The sequence below is a fragment of the Apium graveolens genome, chromosome 3 (genome assembly GCF_009905375.1).
Source record: "Apium graveolens cultivar Ventura chromosome 3, ASM990537v1, whole genome shotgun sequence".
NCBI lineage: Eukaryota > Viridiplantae > Streptophyta > Magnoliopsida > Apiales > Apiaceae > Apium > Apium graveolens.
Window position 1 is genome coordinate 197,209,448 of NC_133649.1, and position 18,275 is coordinate 197,227,722.

General features: G+C 36.3%; 2 protein-coding genes across 2 annotated transcripts; one reads left to right on the forward strand and one right to left on the reverse strand.

Annotated features, from left to right (window-relative positions):
- The first annotated feature begins 309 nt into the window (after positions 1–309).
- On the forward strand, positions 310–6,600 carry LOC141713021 (NAC domain-containing protein 62-like). Its single transcript, XM_074516208.1, has 6 exons — positions 310–736; positions 1,046–1,329; positions 4,829–5,116; positions 5,224–5,556; positions 5,654–6,016; positions 6,088–6,600. Exons 1-6 carry the CDS (start codon positions 571–573, stop codon positions 6,325–6,327), a joined length of 1,674 nt encoding a protein of 557 aa, XP_074372309.1. The 5' UTR covers positions 310–570; the 3' UTR covers positions 6,328–6,600.
- Positions 6,601–7,950: 1,350 nt separating this feature from the next.
- LOC141714766 (RPM1 interacting protein 13-like) lies at positions 7,951–15,783 on the reverse strand. The gene is made up of 3 exons (XM_074518266.1): positions 15,547–15,783; positions 8,203–8,289; positions 7,951–8,118 (listed from the first exon to the last, which is right to left on the reverse strand). Exons 1-3 carry the CDS (start codon positions 15,781–15,783, stop codon positions 7,951–7,953), a joined length of 492 nt encoding a protein of 163 aa, XP_074374367.1.
- Between the last annotated feature and the right edge of the window lie 2,492 nt (positions 15,784–18,275).

Below are 18,275 nucleotides of genomic sequence, written 5' to 3' on the forward strand. Positions count from 1 at the left end.
AATTAAAATTTTAATTATATATTTGTATTCATAAAAAAATTTAAAATTATTATTTTAATTATATAGTCAAAACACTTAAAAGTGTGTATAGAAAATTCAAATGTTATATAATAAAAAACAGATGGAGTAATTTTTTGAACTTAATTAACGGAACATGAACAATTATTTTGGACGTGGCGTCTACGCATTGCTGTGGTGACAAATAATTTGCAGCTTCCGGATCGCTCCTGCTAATTCTCCGTTCTACTCCTGCCTAAATATCGCCACGACAGTTAATTATCATAATTTACATTAAAAGTAGGGGGTAAGAAAGGACTTTGACAAATACCAGGCCCCATTCGGGAAGATTCATCCATGTTCCATGCACATATTAATTTATGTATGTATGTATGTATACACAAACAACGAGGCTCTAATTCTAAAGTCACCCCCGGCCCCACCCCACCTTGTTCATCATCCTCTTTCATCTACAAATAGTTGACCCGACCCGACTAGATAGTATCTAGGGTTTATTCCTCCCCTTTTCTTTAGTTTAATTGGAGCTCCAAAATTAATATATTGAATATAAAAATGGGTGATCGACCGGTGGGAAATTTGCCGGTTGGGTACCGTTTCAGGCCGACCGATGAAGAATTGGTAAATCACTACCTGAGGTTGAAGATCAATGGGTTTCATAATGAAGTTAGTGTTATTCGTGAAGTTGATGTTTGTAAATGCGAACCTTGGGATTTACCTGGTATATTTTTCCTTTACTTTCCTATATGTACTGTGTTTTCTTTTTATGCTCAATTACTCATTATAAGTTATATCTGTCCCAAATTTATATTATAAGTTCAACTTGGGACTTTTATTATATGTATACGCTACAAACGAATCTCGATAATTGAATTATCTCCATAAATTACTAACTTTCCTATTCGGACTGACTAAACTCAGTGTAGTCTGTATTTATTAACTTCGCCTAAATGAATAAAATTCTCTAATTGTTGAATGTGTGGTAGCTATTTGTTTAATAATTGATTTGATTAACCTGATATGGTTGCAGATTTGTCACTCATACCGTCCATTGATAATGAGTGGTTCTTTTTCTGCCCCAAGGATCGTAAGTATCAGAACGGGCAGCGATCCAACAGAGCTACTGTGGCTGGTTACTGGAAAGCAACTGGCAAAGACAGATTCATAAAGGCCGCTAAAGGAATGACTGTGATTGGCAGGAAGAAGACACTAGTCTTCTATATGGGCCGTGCTCCTAAGGGTGAGAGGACTCATTGGGTCATTCATGAATATTCTGCAACTGATGAAGCTCTTAGTGGTACACGTCCTGGCCAGGTCCGCATTCCATTCTTTCCTTTTATTTATTTTCCAGCAATTTCTTCGGCTGCGCAATGGGTAAACCCCACGCAATAACCAACCCACGTAAATCAAGGTAAACCGCGTAATCATAAATTCTCACCCCGTGGGATTCGAATCTGTGACCAAGAGGATAGTTATCCCCTAAGCCAACCCTTGCGGGCTATTTTCCAGCAATTATGTTTGTGTTGTTCAAGTTTTTGGCTTGGCATTATTGTTTGCCTGAAATTGTGTTTTCGTCCTTTATAATTTTTGGTCTAGGGATAGCAGATGTTATTATCTGTGTTTGTATGGTGTTGTGTGATTATGAGGAATTTTTGCATTGGGTAGGCGGAACTTAAATTTAAAATTTAAGATTTGAAGCCATAAATTATTATTTTGGAACATATATATAGTGCAAGGAAATCAACTACAGTTCCAATGGGTGTGAGATAAACAGCTGGGGTCTGAGGGCAACACTCCATGCAGAAGTTATTTAATACACGGTATTTGGATAGAATTTTCCTGTAGGGTTGACAGCTCTTGTAGCGGGGATTTAGGGGGTAAAGGGTCTGGCCGCTGGTAGTGTAGAGTGACGGTTTGGGAGAGAGAAAGCTTCCTTGTTATCTTCCTTTCAGTGTGTGTTATTTTTATTATTGTAGTACATGTTTGATATTTGGTAATCTTGTTTGTTAGTTTGTTATTGTTTAATATTTACCTTCTCGTATTGTTATGTCTCTGGTGGTTTCTATTTATTTCTATTGTTGGATTGACGTCCTCCCTGCTACTAGGAGTGGTCGTAAGTCTTGGGGTGTGCACAGTTTGCGTTGTGCAGTTTGGTGCACTTTTTAGCATTAACATTATCAAACCAATACATGCGGTTAAGTTTTGGTTAATTGCTATTAACCGCAACCGAACTGTTTAAAACGGTTTTATCGGTTTCGGTAAACTGTTCATCGGTTTCGGTTTATTAATACTAATTTTTTCTTTTGCTTTAACTTATACGAATTATTTGTTGGCAATGTATTGTATAAAGTAAATAACATAAAAATCCATAATTATATTACATTGAAAACCAAAGAATGCACCCGTAAGGGTTGACTCAGTTGGTTAAAAACTAAGAGAGAATAACTATTCCCTTGGTCACAATTCCAATCCCACGGGAGGATAATTTATGATTATCCCTGTTAAGTCTGAGCCGTAGCCCGTCGCTTAAGTGCGGTTTACCCTGGTTCACGTGGTTTGCATACTATTGCGTGAGCATGTAGCGGCTGCGGGTTAACTACGATAAAAAAACCCAAAGAATGCTCACTTTTAAATTCGTAAAACAAATTGATTATATGGAAATTTAAAAATCATGATTTTGAAACTGTTCCAGTATTTATCTTATGTAGTTTATACTGTTATATTATACTAATATTAAGTAATTATTAATTACATAAATATTCAAACTGCAAAGTTATCATAAGAATATAAATATATATATAGGGGCTATTCAAAAAGAAACCACAAAAATAGAAACTCAATGGAAACTTAACTTTTAGGATGATAGGACTGGTAGTGGGCCCGAGTTAAATGCGCGCCGAGGCGCACAAGGCGCATCGAGGTGCACCATTAGCGCATAATTCTTACCGAGGCGCAGGGCCTTAAATGATACGCGCGCCTAGACCCCTGAGGCGAGAGGCTCAACAAGGCGCAAAAACAGTCAAAATATTAAAAAACAATCCTAAAACCCAACTTTTTTTAAGCCCTATGTGTTTAGAAATCAATGTTATCAATAACAACAAAAGTGAAGACATTTCTTTACATATACATGTATATTCTACTTTGTTTCTTCTCGGTAAAGTGTGTGTATCATGTATATATATATATTGTATGTGTATACAATTAAATAAATAAATATATATATATTTATTCTTACGGTTATAGTGTTATACATACTAATATACCTTGTATATGCTTGTTCTTTTGTGTTACCAGTTACATAATAATATATATGTATGATTTACACCGTAAAGGAGCAATGGCTACCGAAAAAAGTGATAGTAAGAAAACTTATCCAATATGAAAGTTCCTTTAAGTTTCATATTCCTATTTGTGGTGTTTTTGCTTTTGCAGAATTCTATAATAAATAATTCATTTTCTAAGTAAATTCGTTTCATTTCTCGCGCCTCATCGCCTAGGCTCCTAGGGACCCTAGTGCCTCGGTGTGTATTTCGCCTTTGATAACATTCGCCGGGGAGGGGCATAGTGGTCTAGGGTGGGCCTACTAGGGCCCATTAGGGTCTATTTTGCTTGTATGGGGCCTATCTGGGATTATGATTCGAGCCTTGGTGAGGTCTAGTGGGTCCGGGGTAGATTTTGGGCGTCGGAAGTAGGCGTCGGATAGATTATGTGATCTAGGAGGTGGGTGATGTGATCTAGGGGGTATGTGATGTCATATAGGGGTTGTTTTTCTTGATTTCCATTTAAGTTTCTATTTTAGTGGTTTCTATATGATCATTTGCACACACATATATATATCTATATCTATATGGGTTAGGTTCTATGGAGTCCCCTATTTCATTGGAGTCCTTGGAGTCCATATATGTTCTGCAGGTAAAATATAGCTTAAATTGTTGCAAAACGTATTATTTTTCGAATGATATTCTAAAAATATCATAATTTTATTGAAAATCTTGCAGTTTGCATAGATTTTACAAGTAGAACGTTGCAAAATATATTATTCTACAAAACATGCTTAGTTTGCAGAACATAAATGTTCATGTTGCAGAACATACATATTGTACTTGTAAATATACGAGATTTGCATGATTTTATTTAAGTAATGATATTTGTGAAACATGTTTTGCAAGATAACACATTTTAGAAGATATTTTATTTGCAGAACATAGATGGACTCCGAGGACTCCAATTAAAAGGTGGACTCCATAGAACTTTACATATATATATATATATACTCCCTCCGTCCCACTGGATTGTTTACGTTATTTTTCGGCACGCTTTTCAATGCTCGTTTAAAGTATAGTTTCATAATATTTTTAAATGCGTGCAAATAGTGAACGTAAACATCCTAGTGGGACGGAGGGAGTATATATATATATATAATATTTTATACAAATATAATATAGCGGTTCCATTAATTTCGGTTCAGTTTTGATTGAAAACTATAACCGAAACCGCGACATCAATTTTGATTTTTTCCGGTATGGTTTATCGGTTTTCTTCAGTTATTTTTCTGTTTTGGTTTTCTCTGCTTACCCTGGTAAGATCTGAGAAAATATACCACATATGTTTCAACTGGTTCCCTTTAGCATCGTTATTTAACAAAATGAACATCCGATTGCTGTTTGAAAATTTTGGATGAACATAATGAAGTGTTTGCTTTAAAGTTTACAACATATTATAACCTTCTGGACGTATGACATCTTTCTTAGACCATGATTCTCTGTTTTGAAATCTTAATATCCTTGTTAATGTATCTATTCTGCTGTTGCAGAGTGCTTTTGTCCTCTGTCGTCTTTTTAAGAAGCATGGAAGGCTAGATGAAATGGGTGAAAACTCAAATTATGAAGAAGTTGAACAGAACACTCCATCACCTACCGTAGTTAAACCCTCCCATGATGATGCCTTGTCAGAGCATGAAACCCCAGTGTTAGGTGGACAGCTTGATGGTTATGAAACTAATCATGAAACCCCATCAACCATTGACCAGTACAGCTATCAAGGCAATAACTGTATGGGTGAGGAAGCTGAAGGTCAATTGTTAGACATGATACCTATCCAGGTAAGTACACATAAATGGTTTCATTTTAAAGCAATGAAAACTTGTATCTTTTTGGAATATATATCTGTTTGTGTTTGTGTATGTGACGTGTGTATTTTACACTGCAGCCAAACCCAGACCTGGAAAATGCGTTGGGTAATTTCCATGAAGTGCCAGATCACGATTCAAAAATATTTTCACCATGTCATATGCAAATGATGCAAGACTATTATCACAACTCTGCAGTTTTTGGTAGCGACAACAATGGAGATATAGATATTGCATCACTCCTGGACTCAATTCTGGCATCTTCGGATGAGTGTTCATATGGAGATTCTGCCAGTCACCCTATTTCTGCTGTTGGCGATGAAAGCCAAAAGTACATCCCTACCATAGATAGGAACTTTGTTAACAATGGAGGATCAGGCAGTGAATCGGATGTGGAACTATTGCATGGCCAGGTTTAAATTTTTTTTTTGTTTGTCAGCTGTTTCGACTAGCTACATGTGTAAGTTCTAATCTATGGTTTGGATTTTTTTTTTTTATTGTGGAATCCAGCTTCTAGGAGGATATGATGGATTTCCCTTTGAGACGGAGGCTCAGCAAAATCCACCTCCAGTGACGTTGACAGCAAGATCTTCAATAATTGGTTTGGTAGATCCTGAAATTGAAAATGAAGCAGCACAAAGGAACTTGCAATCCATGCAAAATAGACCGGATGTTATATCTACTGCTGTTTCTACTAGTAATGGAATCAAAATAAGGCCTCGCCAACCAAAAACTGTTCAACGGAATGCCGAAAATATCATGGCTCACGGATCTGCCCCAAGAAGAATCCGTTTACAGACGAACCCTCAAGTTGGATCGAATTATGGCAGCGTTACAAATAAAAATGCTGAAGTAGAATTTCCATTTATTGAGGTAAGATATCTTAGGAGCCAATCATCTTATTTATTGACTGTTTCTGATTTCCCTTTGATTGGATCGTGCAGGAAAAAGATGCCAAAGACCAGCGAACTTCTGCTCCAGATGCTCTTTCTACAACAGATGAGACTACAAAGGACCACAATCAGGATGAACAAGAATCGAGTTTGAAAGTATTCTCAAAGGCCCCCCCTCTATTTTCTAATGCCCCTCTTGTTATAAGCTCTATTTCGTCAGCGCTGCGTATATTTCTGGTTATTGGAGTGGTACTAGTAGCTGTTGCCCTTTGTGGCTGCTTCATGTTATGAGATGACCATCTGGGCAACTCTTTGTGTAGTTATTTTGCTTTATGCTAATGTCTAATTATTTTGCCTAGTGTCATAATGACTTAAGAAGAAAAACGCCACTGTTGGTATTTTTTCACTATATTGGTACTGATAGGTAGCTGTAGCTTAGTTCATGTAAATTGTAATCAGCCAGCTTTCTTCGTACTGTTATATATAAGCAAAATGACAATTTTGTATTGTTTTTGATTCATATGTGGAACGACTCGGAGCAACTGAAAGCTATTAAAGCCTTTACTTTAGCTTGACCCAATATTTGTGAGTCCGTTGATTCGACGTACAACTACTTGTGCTTTGAATGGGCTCGTTGAAATTAGACTGCCACAATAAATCATTTGAGAAATGTTAGGTATTCAAAATCGGTTTCAAAAATTATTCCAAAATGTTATATGGCATATTTTGATTGGTCACCTTACATAAGATTGACCTTCTTATGTATTTATATTGATCTCAACAACTAAAATAGCCTAAAATATGTAATGACATATTGGCACATCATTTTAAAATTATATTTTGGAACCAATTTTGGGTCCCCGTCCATACTCAAATCATTTATAGGTTTCCTAAACTCTTATCATTCCCAGTCTAGCTTCTGAATTAAATCTCTGAGAAATTCCATTGAATATGGAACATAAAATTTCCATACACAAAACAAGACATGAATGTCAAACTTTGGGTCTCAATTTAATACACAGAGACAAGTAACGATCTTTCTAATGTCTACGGCACACATTAGTCACTAACTCCAATAATGGGCTATTTTTATTGATGGAATTGATGTGAATGCAAAGGGGTCATTAACATTTATTATTCAACCACCAATAAGAAGAACTCATTTTTATGGGAGTTGTGACTATACCCTTCTTTTGTGTAAACTTGCAATTGTTTGGGCATCTATTAATCTTTACATAGTGCTCTTTAGTGCGGAAACTTATAGGGCAGGCATTCACTGCAATTTGCACTCATATTATTTGGCATGAACAACAAACTTGGACAAAATTGTCCAAGGAAGATGTACCCAGCAATTATGCTAATAGGTAAGAGGCCTTAAACCCCCGGAGTGTACTTGTATAATCCTCAAAATAATCAAAAAAACAGAATGAGATTCTCATATTCACGTCACTTGGGAGTAATATTACTGAACCCACATAGGTTTTCTCATGTTCTCATTTAAGTTGGGACTCATCCCCTCTTGTATCACTGTTAATAAACCAACTGGCTTTTCTTCAACTAAGATTTTTACAAAGCAAGAAGTTTGGGACTCCCAGCTCTAAATTACGCCCATAAGCCAACATTACGACGTTAATGGCTTTAAGAACCTACTACTTCATAACCAAGAATTGTAAAACGGGAAGGCTGTACAACACACCCCAGATACATTTTACAAATTGACGGTGATGATGTTTGACGATATTCAGAATAATATAATATATTCATAATATTCAAAATGCGACTCATACATGTCATTGCATAGGAGTAAAAAAAAACCCTAAGTTGGAGATAAGAAACTAATGTTGCTAATAAAATCTAGATTCCCCAGCCCAGATTTGTAAATAATGACCAGTAATTTTAGATATTCAAGTGAAACTATTTACTCATCCGCCTAACTTTACGGAGGTCTTGCATCATTTTACACACCATCCTTGAAGTAGTCCGCTGCAACTTCCAAGCATCAGTATTCATAGCATGACAATGGGCGCTGGATCCAGCCCACAAGTAGCACGGAGCTGGTGTATCGCAGACAAAGCAGTAGCACTACAAGCAGGATAAATTACAAAAGCATAAACGGGAAAGCACAAGCACAAGGATGAAAGACAATCAAATATAAAAAGGCAGTACCAATGGACAACAGTTTTCGTGGTTGGTCTTATTGAACGGATACTTGGCACAGTTATGCCTTGAGTGAGGAAAATCCCTGCAAGCCACCTACATCATAAACAACATGTTGATAATCAAAACCATAATCCTAATTTACCGACAAAATGTTGAAAATCTCACTAACAAATATTGCAACATAGAGGCAAGTGTATAAAGAATTTAGCAAGTTCAGGCAAAGACCACAAAACAAAGCATGCATGAAAACAAAATCAGTAACTGAAATAACGAAGAGAGAAAGAAAGATGTACCCGAAACCATAGCTTTCAACAGTGACTGAAATAAAGGTTCACAGATACAAAATGCCAAGAAAATGATCACAGCTGAGTCACCGGGCCTTGCTCGAAGTCCTGGCTGCTCTTAAAGAGAATATTGCCCCCTACCTGCTGCGTTTGGGATGCGTGCAATATCTCCACCAGGATAAAACAGCTCGGAGTTGATGTTAACAGCAGCAACAAAACCTCCACCTCGACCAGCACCTCAGTCGCCGGAAAACCAACCTACAGCACTTCGAACTTGTGTTTTTGGGAGAGAAAATGTAGAGAGGGAGAAGAGAAGAGAATGTTGTGTGGTGTGTAAAAAAACATTCACTCAAGCCTCTATTTATAGGAGAGGAAAAATGAAACTGTTCCACACTTTAATGTCTGAATTAAACTGCACCATTAATTTAAAAAATCAAAACTGATCAGATTTTGAATTTAAATTATTTGTAACAGTTTTTTTCACTTAAAACCCACATTATTATCAGATTTAATTTTAATTCATCAGTTTCATAACAGATTACTTGTCCAGGTTCAATGTATTTAGACTAATCCCACTAACAAAGTGACTTAGCCCAATTTAACCCAGCCCAAACAATTTATTATTATAATAATAATAATCCAGTCACCGATAAATAAATTTGAATTAAAATTAATTCTCAAATAAATAAAATCCTCGCCCAGGTCGCCTCGCGTACGCGAGACGCCGAGACATTCGCCCAAATCGCCCTTCGACCCGATCCGGTCCGGTCCGGTCCGGTGCGTGGCGTGGCGTGGCGGGGCGGGGCGTGTGTGTGCGCGTGAAGCACACAACAACACAATGGACCATCACACACCTTAGTAGTTGTATACTACTCATGTGGATAATCCCATATAAAGCACACAACCCCCTTTATTTATTTCAATGTGGGACAAACGTTCTCAAAATTTCAAGCTTTTCCAAGCTACTTTCAACTCTCAATTCTTATGGATTTCATTAAGAAAATTCTTAAAACTATACATGAAAATTTAAGTTCAAATATCATTGAACAAATTCCAATCATTAGTTTTTAGGATTAATATCAAGAACATAATTAAATTAAGCTCTAAAATCCTAATTTTCTAACAATCCCCCACAAATCCATACAGAAATGCGATCAGGTTTTTCATCATGACTTTTTTTTTCAGAGTAGGTACCCTTCCGGGTTTGAACCCTCCTAAGTCCTCTACTTCAATGGCTATCGGATTCAGATGGAATGTTTCACCTTTAATCTTAATCCGTTTAGTATAACCATGTTCCATAGACGAAGACAAGTCAAAGGCTATGGTGCCAATCTACGGCTTTAAGACATTAATGGTCATGTCTCGATCCTGTTCGTCGAATGCTTCAAGGATTAACCCTATCCTCTAATTGCGACCACACAATTACATTCGCTTAGCTGGGCATCTCCAGAGATATACTGCTTCTATCTCGTCAAATGACTTGACCCCATTCAGAGTTTTAACACTCTTGCTTTTCTAGCAGTGTCAGTACCTTCTAGGTTTACAGGGGATAGACTCAGATACTATAGTATCAACTATGTAGCAAAGGTACTACCAATTCATCCTTACAGCTTGTTATTACCCATTAAATACACTTCAAGGGATCTCCTCTCATGTGTATTGGGTTCCCACTGTTGATGAATTATGATGGGTTGACAGTCCCATCCCCAACCTTGACTTAAGGACCACTGCAGGTTCCAGTCCTTTAGTAAGAGGATCAGCTATATTATTCTGAGTTCCTATGAACTCTATAGCTATGATCCTATCAGTCACTAAACCCCTTATAGACTTGAGTCTAACTTGGATGTGTCTCTTAGTTTTAGCATTATGCTTTTTACTGCTAATCTTGTCGATAGTTGTTCGACTATCACAGTGAATAGCAATAGCAGGAAGCAGTCTGCTTACTATAGGTATTACAGACATAAGTCCGTGTAACCATTCAGCCTCCGTCCCTGTGGCATCAAGTGCACACAACTCAGCCTCAAAAGTAGACCGAGTAACTATAGTCTGTCTGCTTGACTTCCAGGATATTGCTCCACCAGCCAAGGTGAACATGTATCCAGTCACTCCATTGGAACCAGACTTCTTAGCTATCCAACTTGCATCACTGTACCCTTCAAGAACACCAGGAAATCTCCTGTAGTGTAAACTAAGGTACATTGTGCCTTTTAGATATCTAAGTACTCTATCAAGAGCATCCCAATGAGTTCTGTTTGGACAACTTGTATATCTAGCCAATTTAGACACAGAATATGAAATATCTGGTCTAGTACAGTTAGCAAGATACTACAAGCTCCAAATAATCTAAGAATACCTTAACTGAGACACAGGCACTCCTGAAGTATTCTTGACTAGGGCAACTTTCGAATCATAGGGTGTACTAGCGATTCTACACTGTGAATAACCATATTTCTCAAGTATAGATTTCTCTATATAATGAGATTGAGTCAAGGATATTCCTTCAGTGGAATGAATCAGTTTGATTCCAAGAATCACACTTGCCTCACCCATATCCTTCATTTCAAAATGCCTTTTCAAGAACTCTTTAGTCTCGTTAATAATCTCAATATTTGTTCCAAACAGTAAAATGTCATCCACATATAGGCACAAAATAACACACTCATTACCTTTAACTTTAGTATAGACACACTTATCACTTTCATTAATCTTATAACTGAAAGGCAATACAGTTTCATCAAACTTTTTATGCCAATCTCTGGGAGCTTGTTTCAAGCCATAGATGGATTTGATCAACTTACATACTTTCCTTTCATTGCCTGATGCAACAAATCCTTCAGGCTGATCCATATAAATCTCTTCTTCAAGTTCACCATGAAGAAAAGCCGTCTTTACATCCATCTGATGGACGATAAGACCATGGACTGAAGCCAATGCTATAAGCATTCGGATTGTTACCATTCTTGCAACCGGAGAGTATGTATCAAAGTAATCAATTCCTTCTTTTTGCTTAAAACCCTTAGCTACTAGTCTAGCTTTGTACTTGTCTATTGAGCCGTCAGGGTTCAACTTCCTTTTAAAGACCCATTTGCACCCAATAGTAGAACACCCAGGAGGGAGATCAACCAACTCCCATGTTCCATTAGAAACAATAGAGTCAATTTCACTCTTCACAACGCCCTTCCAGTGCCTTGACTCAGAAGAATCCATAGCTTGTTGGAAAGTTAAAGGTTCGTCCTCGATATTGTAAGTGATGAAATCACCTCCAAAATCCTTGACTACCTTTGCACGCTTACTTCTCCTTGGTTCCTCTAGTTCCTTAGGAATAAAGCTACTACTAGGTTCCGCCCCCACATTTGTCATCTTTTCCATATGATCAGGAATAGAACTTGATGTGTGAGTAGGATCTTCCTTAGAAGTCGTTTCAGGTATTCCAGTCTTCATAGGGTAGACATCCTCAAAGAATGTCGCATCTCGAAATTCAACTATCGTGTTTGCCACTATACCATCTATGTCAGATTTTAACACTAAAAATCTCATAGCTGTAGTGGTGTCAAGATAGCCCAGAAAGATACAGTCAACAGTCTTTGGACCTAGTTTCTTTCTCTTGTGTTCAGGAACAAGCACCTTAGCATGGCACCCCCACACACGAAGATACTTAAGACTAGTCATCCTGCCTTTCCATAACTCTAAGGGTGTTTTATCCATGTGTTTCAGAGGGACTCTATTTAAAATATGGCAAGCCGTATTTAGAGCCTCCCCCCACATGTATTTAGGCAACCCAGAGTTAATAAGCATACTATTAATCATATCTTTAAATGTTATGTTCTTTCGCTCAGCAACCCCATTAGACTCTGGTGTGTATGGTGGAGTAACTTCATGAACTATACCATTGTTTACACAAAATTCATTAAAAGCATTACTCGTATACTCACCACCTCTATCAGATCTCAACCTTTTAAGTAACTTACTAGTTTGTTTTTCTACTTCAGTTTTATATATAATGAATTTACTAAGTGCTTCATCCTTATGTTTAAGTAAATAAACATAACAGTATCTACTACTATCATCTATAAAAGTAATGAAGTATCTAAACTGGTCCTTGGTCAACACACCACCAAATTCACAAATATCAGTGTGTACTAAATCTAACAAGTCTGAATCCCTAACAACGTTATGAAAATGTTTCCTTATTTGTTTAGCAGACACACATACTTGACATTTAGAATTCTTTTCTATGATATGTTTTGGTATCAACTCTAAGTTCATCATGTTCTTAAGAGCACCAAAGTTTAAATGACCTAGTCTAGCATGCCATATATTCGAGGATTCAATATAGTTAACAGAGGGAATAACATTATTATTCAAATTTCCCAAAACGGGATCCGCATTAATAACAAATAAACCATTTGACAAGTAACCCTTGCCAAAGAATGTACCAGTGTGAATAAGAACTACTTTATTACATTTGAACGAAATTTCAAAACCACTAGAAACTAAACAGCTTCCACTTATTATATTTCTACGCATGTCGGGAACATGATGCACTCTCTTCAGAGATAGAATACGTCCTGAAGGGAACTTCAGACCCACGTTTCCAACTCCATGTACTTGAGCAGCACTAGCATTCCCCATCTTCACAGTCAGGCTATGACTCTGTTGATAAGATACAAATAAACTAATATCAGCACAAATATGTACATTAGCTCCAGTATCTATCAACCATTCATTTGACAGATAGGTAGAAAATATCACAGGGTTGTAGGATACATACCGGTCAACGTCGGTTTCAGAAGCCGTAGCCTCACCAACGACCATGTTCACTATAGGCCCACTTGCGGTTCCAAGCACAACATTTGCTTGTGCTACCTCGGTTTTCTTCGCTTTCTTCGTAGGGCAGTCCTTACTCCAGTGCCTAACCTGCCCACAAGACCAGCATGGTTTGTTTGCCTTGGGTTTCTTGGCCTTGTCCTTGTCACTCTAAGGTTTATTACTATTAGCTTTCTTAGCAAAAGCCTTCCTCTTCTGTCCTACAGTTGCTATGTTTACCTTCGAGGTACCGTGTTCAGTTAGCATCACATGTCCCTGTTTGGACTTGTGTTGTTCTTGCACCGAGATGTCCAGCATAAGGTTGGTCCAGGTGATCTCTCCTTTCTGTCTTTTCAGGGAGAGAGAGAACTCTTCCCAAGACTTCGGGAGCTTTTCAATCACACTCATCACCTTGAACTTCTCCGGGAGATTCATTCCAGACTCCTTCAAAGCATGCACTATCATCTCGAACTCATGCACCTGCTCAGTCATGGACTTATTGTCCACCAGCTTGAACTCGAGGAACTTTGCCACAGAATACTTTTCTAGACCTTGTGAGTCAGTATTATGTGTCTGGTCCAGCTTCTCCCATAAGAGTTTTGCAGAGTAGGCATCAGAAGAATAGACATCAAACAAAGTGTTTGTTAGTGCCTCCAGAATGGCCGCCCTAGCCACTCCATCCTTCTCAGCCCACTTCGCAAAAGCCTTAACTGTGTCAGCCTTCTCTTGATCTCCACTACTGGTTTCTCATATTCCACAACCGGCCACAGACCCTTTATAGTCAACCATAACTTCATCCTTTTCTGCCAGCGAGAAAAGCCAATGCCATCATTGAATTTCTCCGGTAAACCGGTTAGTTCAACAGCTTGTGGGAAACTATAGGTGGTCCAATCAATGGCCCCAACAGTTGCACCCGAACCGCTACCACCACTAACGATAACCTCACTTTCGTTAACCATTATGCTAAATTCTAAATAACTAATATTCTCTTCAAAAATGTTGAAAATCTCACTAACAAATATTGCAACATAGAGGCAAGTGTATAAAGAATTTAGCAAGTTCAGGCCAAGACCACAGTCAACAAAACAAAGCATGCATGAAAACAAAATCAGTAACTGAAATAACGAAGAGAGAAAGAAAGATGTACCCGAAACCATAGCTTTCAACAGTGACTGAAATAAAGGTTCACAGATACAAAATGCCAAGAAAATGATCACAGCTGAGTCACCAGGCCTTGCTCGAAGTCCTGGCTGCTCTTGAAGAGAATATTGCCCCTACCTGCTGCGTTTGGGATGCGTGCAATATCTCCACCAAGATAAAACAGCTCGGAGTTGATGTTAACAACAGCAACAAAACCTCCACCTCGACCAGCACCTCAGTCGCCGGAAAACCAACCTACAGCACTTCGAACTTGTGTTTTTGGGAGAGAAAATGTAGAGAGGGAGAAGAGAAGAGAATGTTGTGTGGTGTGTAAAAAAACATTCACTCAAGCCTCTATTTATAGGAGAGGAAAAATGAAACTGTTCCACACTTTAATGTCTGAATTAAACTGCACCATTAATTTAAAAAATCAAAACTGATCAGATTTTGAATTTAAATTATTTGTAACAGTTTTTTCACTTAAAACCCACATTATTATCAGATTTAATTTTAATTCATCAGTTTCATAACAGATTACTTGTCCAGGTTCAATGTATTTAGACTAAGCCCACTAACAAAGTGACTTAGCCCAATTTAACCCAGCCCAAACAATTTATTATTATAATAATAATAATCCAGTTACCGATAAATAAATTCGAATTAAAATTAAGGTCGCCTCACGTATGCGAGACGCCGAGACATCCGCCCAAATCGCCCTTCGACCTGGTCCGGTCCGGTGCGTGGCGTGGTGTGGCGGGGCGGGGCGCGCGTGTGTTTGTGCGCGTGAAGCACACAACAACACAATGGACCATCACACACCTTAGTAGTTGTATACTACTCATGTGGATAATCCCATATAAAGCACACAACCCCCTTTATTTATTTCAATGTGGGACAAACATTCTCAAAATTTCAAGCTTTTCCAAGCTACTTTCAACTCTCAATTCTTATGGATTTCATTAAGAAAATTCTTAAAACCATACATGAAAATTTAAGTTCAAATATTATTGAACAAATTCCAATCATCAGTTTTTAGGATTAATATCAAGAACATAATTAAATTAAGCTCTAAAATCCTAATTTTCTAACACAAAATTGATCCATAAAATTGGAAAACAACCTGGCCTTTTTCAGCAACAACAGAGATGTCAGAGGAATCGGCGGAGACTTGAGCAAGTTTACGAAGAGAGTCGTCGGGGTTAAAATCAAGAATAAAACAATCTTCTTTGTTTTCAATCTCCTTGAGATTTGCTCTGTTCTTCAAACAAAATATTGATCTTAGCGGGGGGCTCTGTTTCTTCTTCACATTCAATTTGGTTTTTGAACTGCCCGATATTTCATAAACCCTGGATTTCATATTTAGATGATAGGATTGGATTATAATGGGAGAGGGAACTGTTGTAACTACTACAATTAAAAAATAAAGACAATAGATATTAAGGACTTTGGCCCGATTTTTTTGGGCCTCAACTATTTTTTTTTTACAAAATGGCCCTAACAGTTTTTACATTCAAGATTTTACCGTGAAATAATGAAGACTCCTTTTGTATTAAAAATGGCATTATTATAAATATTGATAATCCATATTTTTGAAATTTGACCAGTACATCGACGTATTTTCCTTAACATATTATTTCCTATATAAATTAGCATAGATCTATGGACTATCTACTTCCTAAATGGTTTTTAAAATTATTAAAATATCAATTATCAATATTAAAAAGATCAAACATATTATTAAAACAAATTTTTTATTATAACAGATCAATTAAAGATCCACAATTCATGCTTATACTAATTCAAATTCAAAAATTATTATTACTTTCCTTGATTCGATAATCATTATCTTTTTATTCTTCTTTGTTACATGCCATATCCATGAAACTTAACGTTTGTATACATCATCATTTTCTATAGAATTTTTATTATTGATGATCTGTTATTTACGGCCAATACTCATCATCTTATACATTTTTCTTCTTCATTCTTTATAAATCCATAATTTCTTACAGTATATCTACTGTAGATACATGTTTTATGTTTTTATTTATGTGTAATGGTTAATTATTCACGTATTAGATTTGTTTTTATAGATGAACACTCACAATTTTGAATTATTTTTTTTGCAGATGATTATCAATGGTTATTGATTCTGTTTGCAGATAACTATTAATATTTTTGCTTCTGGTCAACCGATAACCAATTTATTCTTTTAAATGATTCAAAAAGTATGATTGTGTTTAACGTTCTTTTTTTTAAATACTATTCTATTGTAATTTTATATATCTCGATTTTGTTAATACTTTTTTGTTAATCGTTTGAAACATCTCAATACACAATTGTAATATCCGGGAAAATTATGTGAATATTTTATGATAATTAAATAAATATTATGTGTTTACATGAGTTTAAAATGATTATTATTATATTATAATATTTTATAATTGTTATCTGGTGGCCCCGCAAGGAGCAAATTTTTTTGATTAATTGTTATGTGTTTTAAAATGCATTTACATGAATTGGTCCGCAATCTAGACGCGTGTTTATTGGCGTCTTTATCGAGGTACTTGTTTTATCTCGTTTTATGCGCGTTTGAATATATTTTATGTGTTTTCGGAATTTTCTGTTAATTTAGGAATCGTTTCAATTTTTTAAAAATCAATGGACCGGGACCCCACCAGGACGTCAAAACCCATAAAATTCACATTTTGATTTTTTTAAAATCATACACACTTCAAATACCCATTATTTTTGTATTTTGAATTCTTCATAATTTTTGGTAAATTTTGATATAAATTTTATATTTATTTGCTTTTAAAATTATTTCCCATAATTATTATTTTTGGGCCTAATTATTTTAATTAAGGGATAAAAATACCCTTAATTGATTTTGGGGGTATAATTTTCTGATTAATATAAATAGCATAATTAATCATTTTTTCATTTTTTTATTAAAAACAATATTCAAGAACATATTTGGGGGTGAAGATTGATTCTTGAACTTTGATCGATGATTTTGGGAGATTCAGGAAGCCAAATTTGATGTTCTAGTAACCAAAACATTCCTCTCAATGAGACCTTTCTTTTGATATCACTTTTGCAATATGAGGTGAAGTAATTATAAAAATCGAATTTGTGTTCTTGAGCTTGAATTTCATTCTTGATACTTGAATAAATGTTTGATATTTTTGATAGTTGATTATTGTTCCTGGTATCATAGGGATCGTTTTCATATATCATTTGTATGATTTTCATCCCGTTTTGATTGAAACCGAATTCTTAAGTTTTGTCAGATTTTTTGATTTGAATTTCTGGGTTACCTGATGATTTTTTGCTAGTTTTAAGATTATGATTAGTTAGAATGTGAAATTAGGATTGTTTTGATACCAGAATTGTGAGTTTTCGTAGAGTAATGACTGAATTCGACTTTTCCGATTTATTCATCGGAAAATCCAAGCTTTTGGCCGGAGATAACATTTCCGGTGATGTTTATGGTTACTGAGTTGACGTAGATGATGCAGGAGGGTTTTTGAACTGTTCTGGGCTTTAAAACTCGACAAACCAAGTTGTTTTGGTCCTGATCGGGGCGTTGCCGGAATTGATTCCCGGTGGCCAGAACTACGCCGGTTTTTGGGTTATCAAAAACACTAGCGGGTTGTTCTTGATGACCCAGACCCGGTTTCCCCGACTCGTTTCCTTTTTATCAAAGCCTGGTTTCGATCCTTTATTCCCCAAAACCCAAACCCTAAAAATGTTTCTGCCAAATTATTTTTCTTTTTAATTCAAAATTCAATTTCTATTTTCTAAAAATTATTTCTTTTAATTTCAAAAATCATTTAGTTATTATTT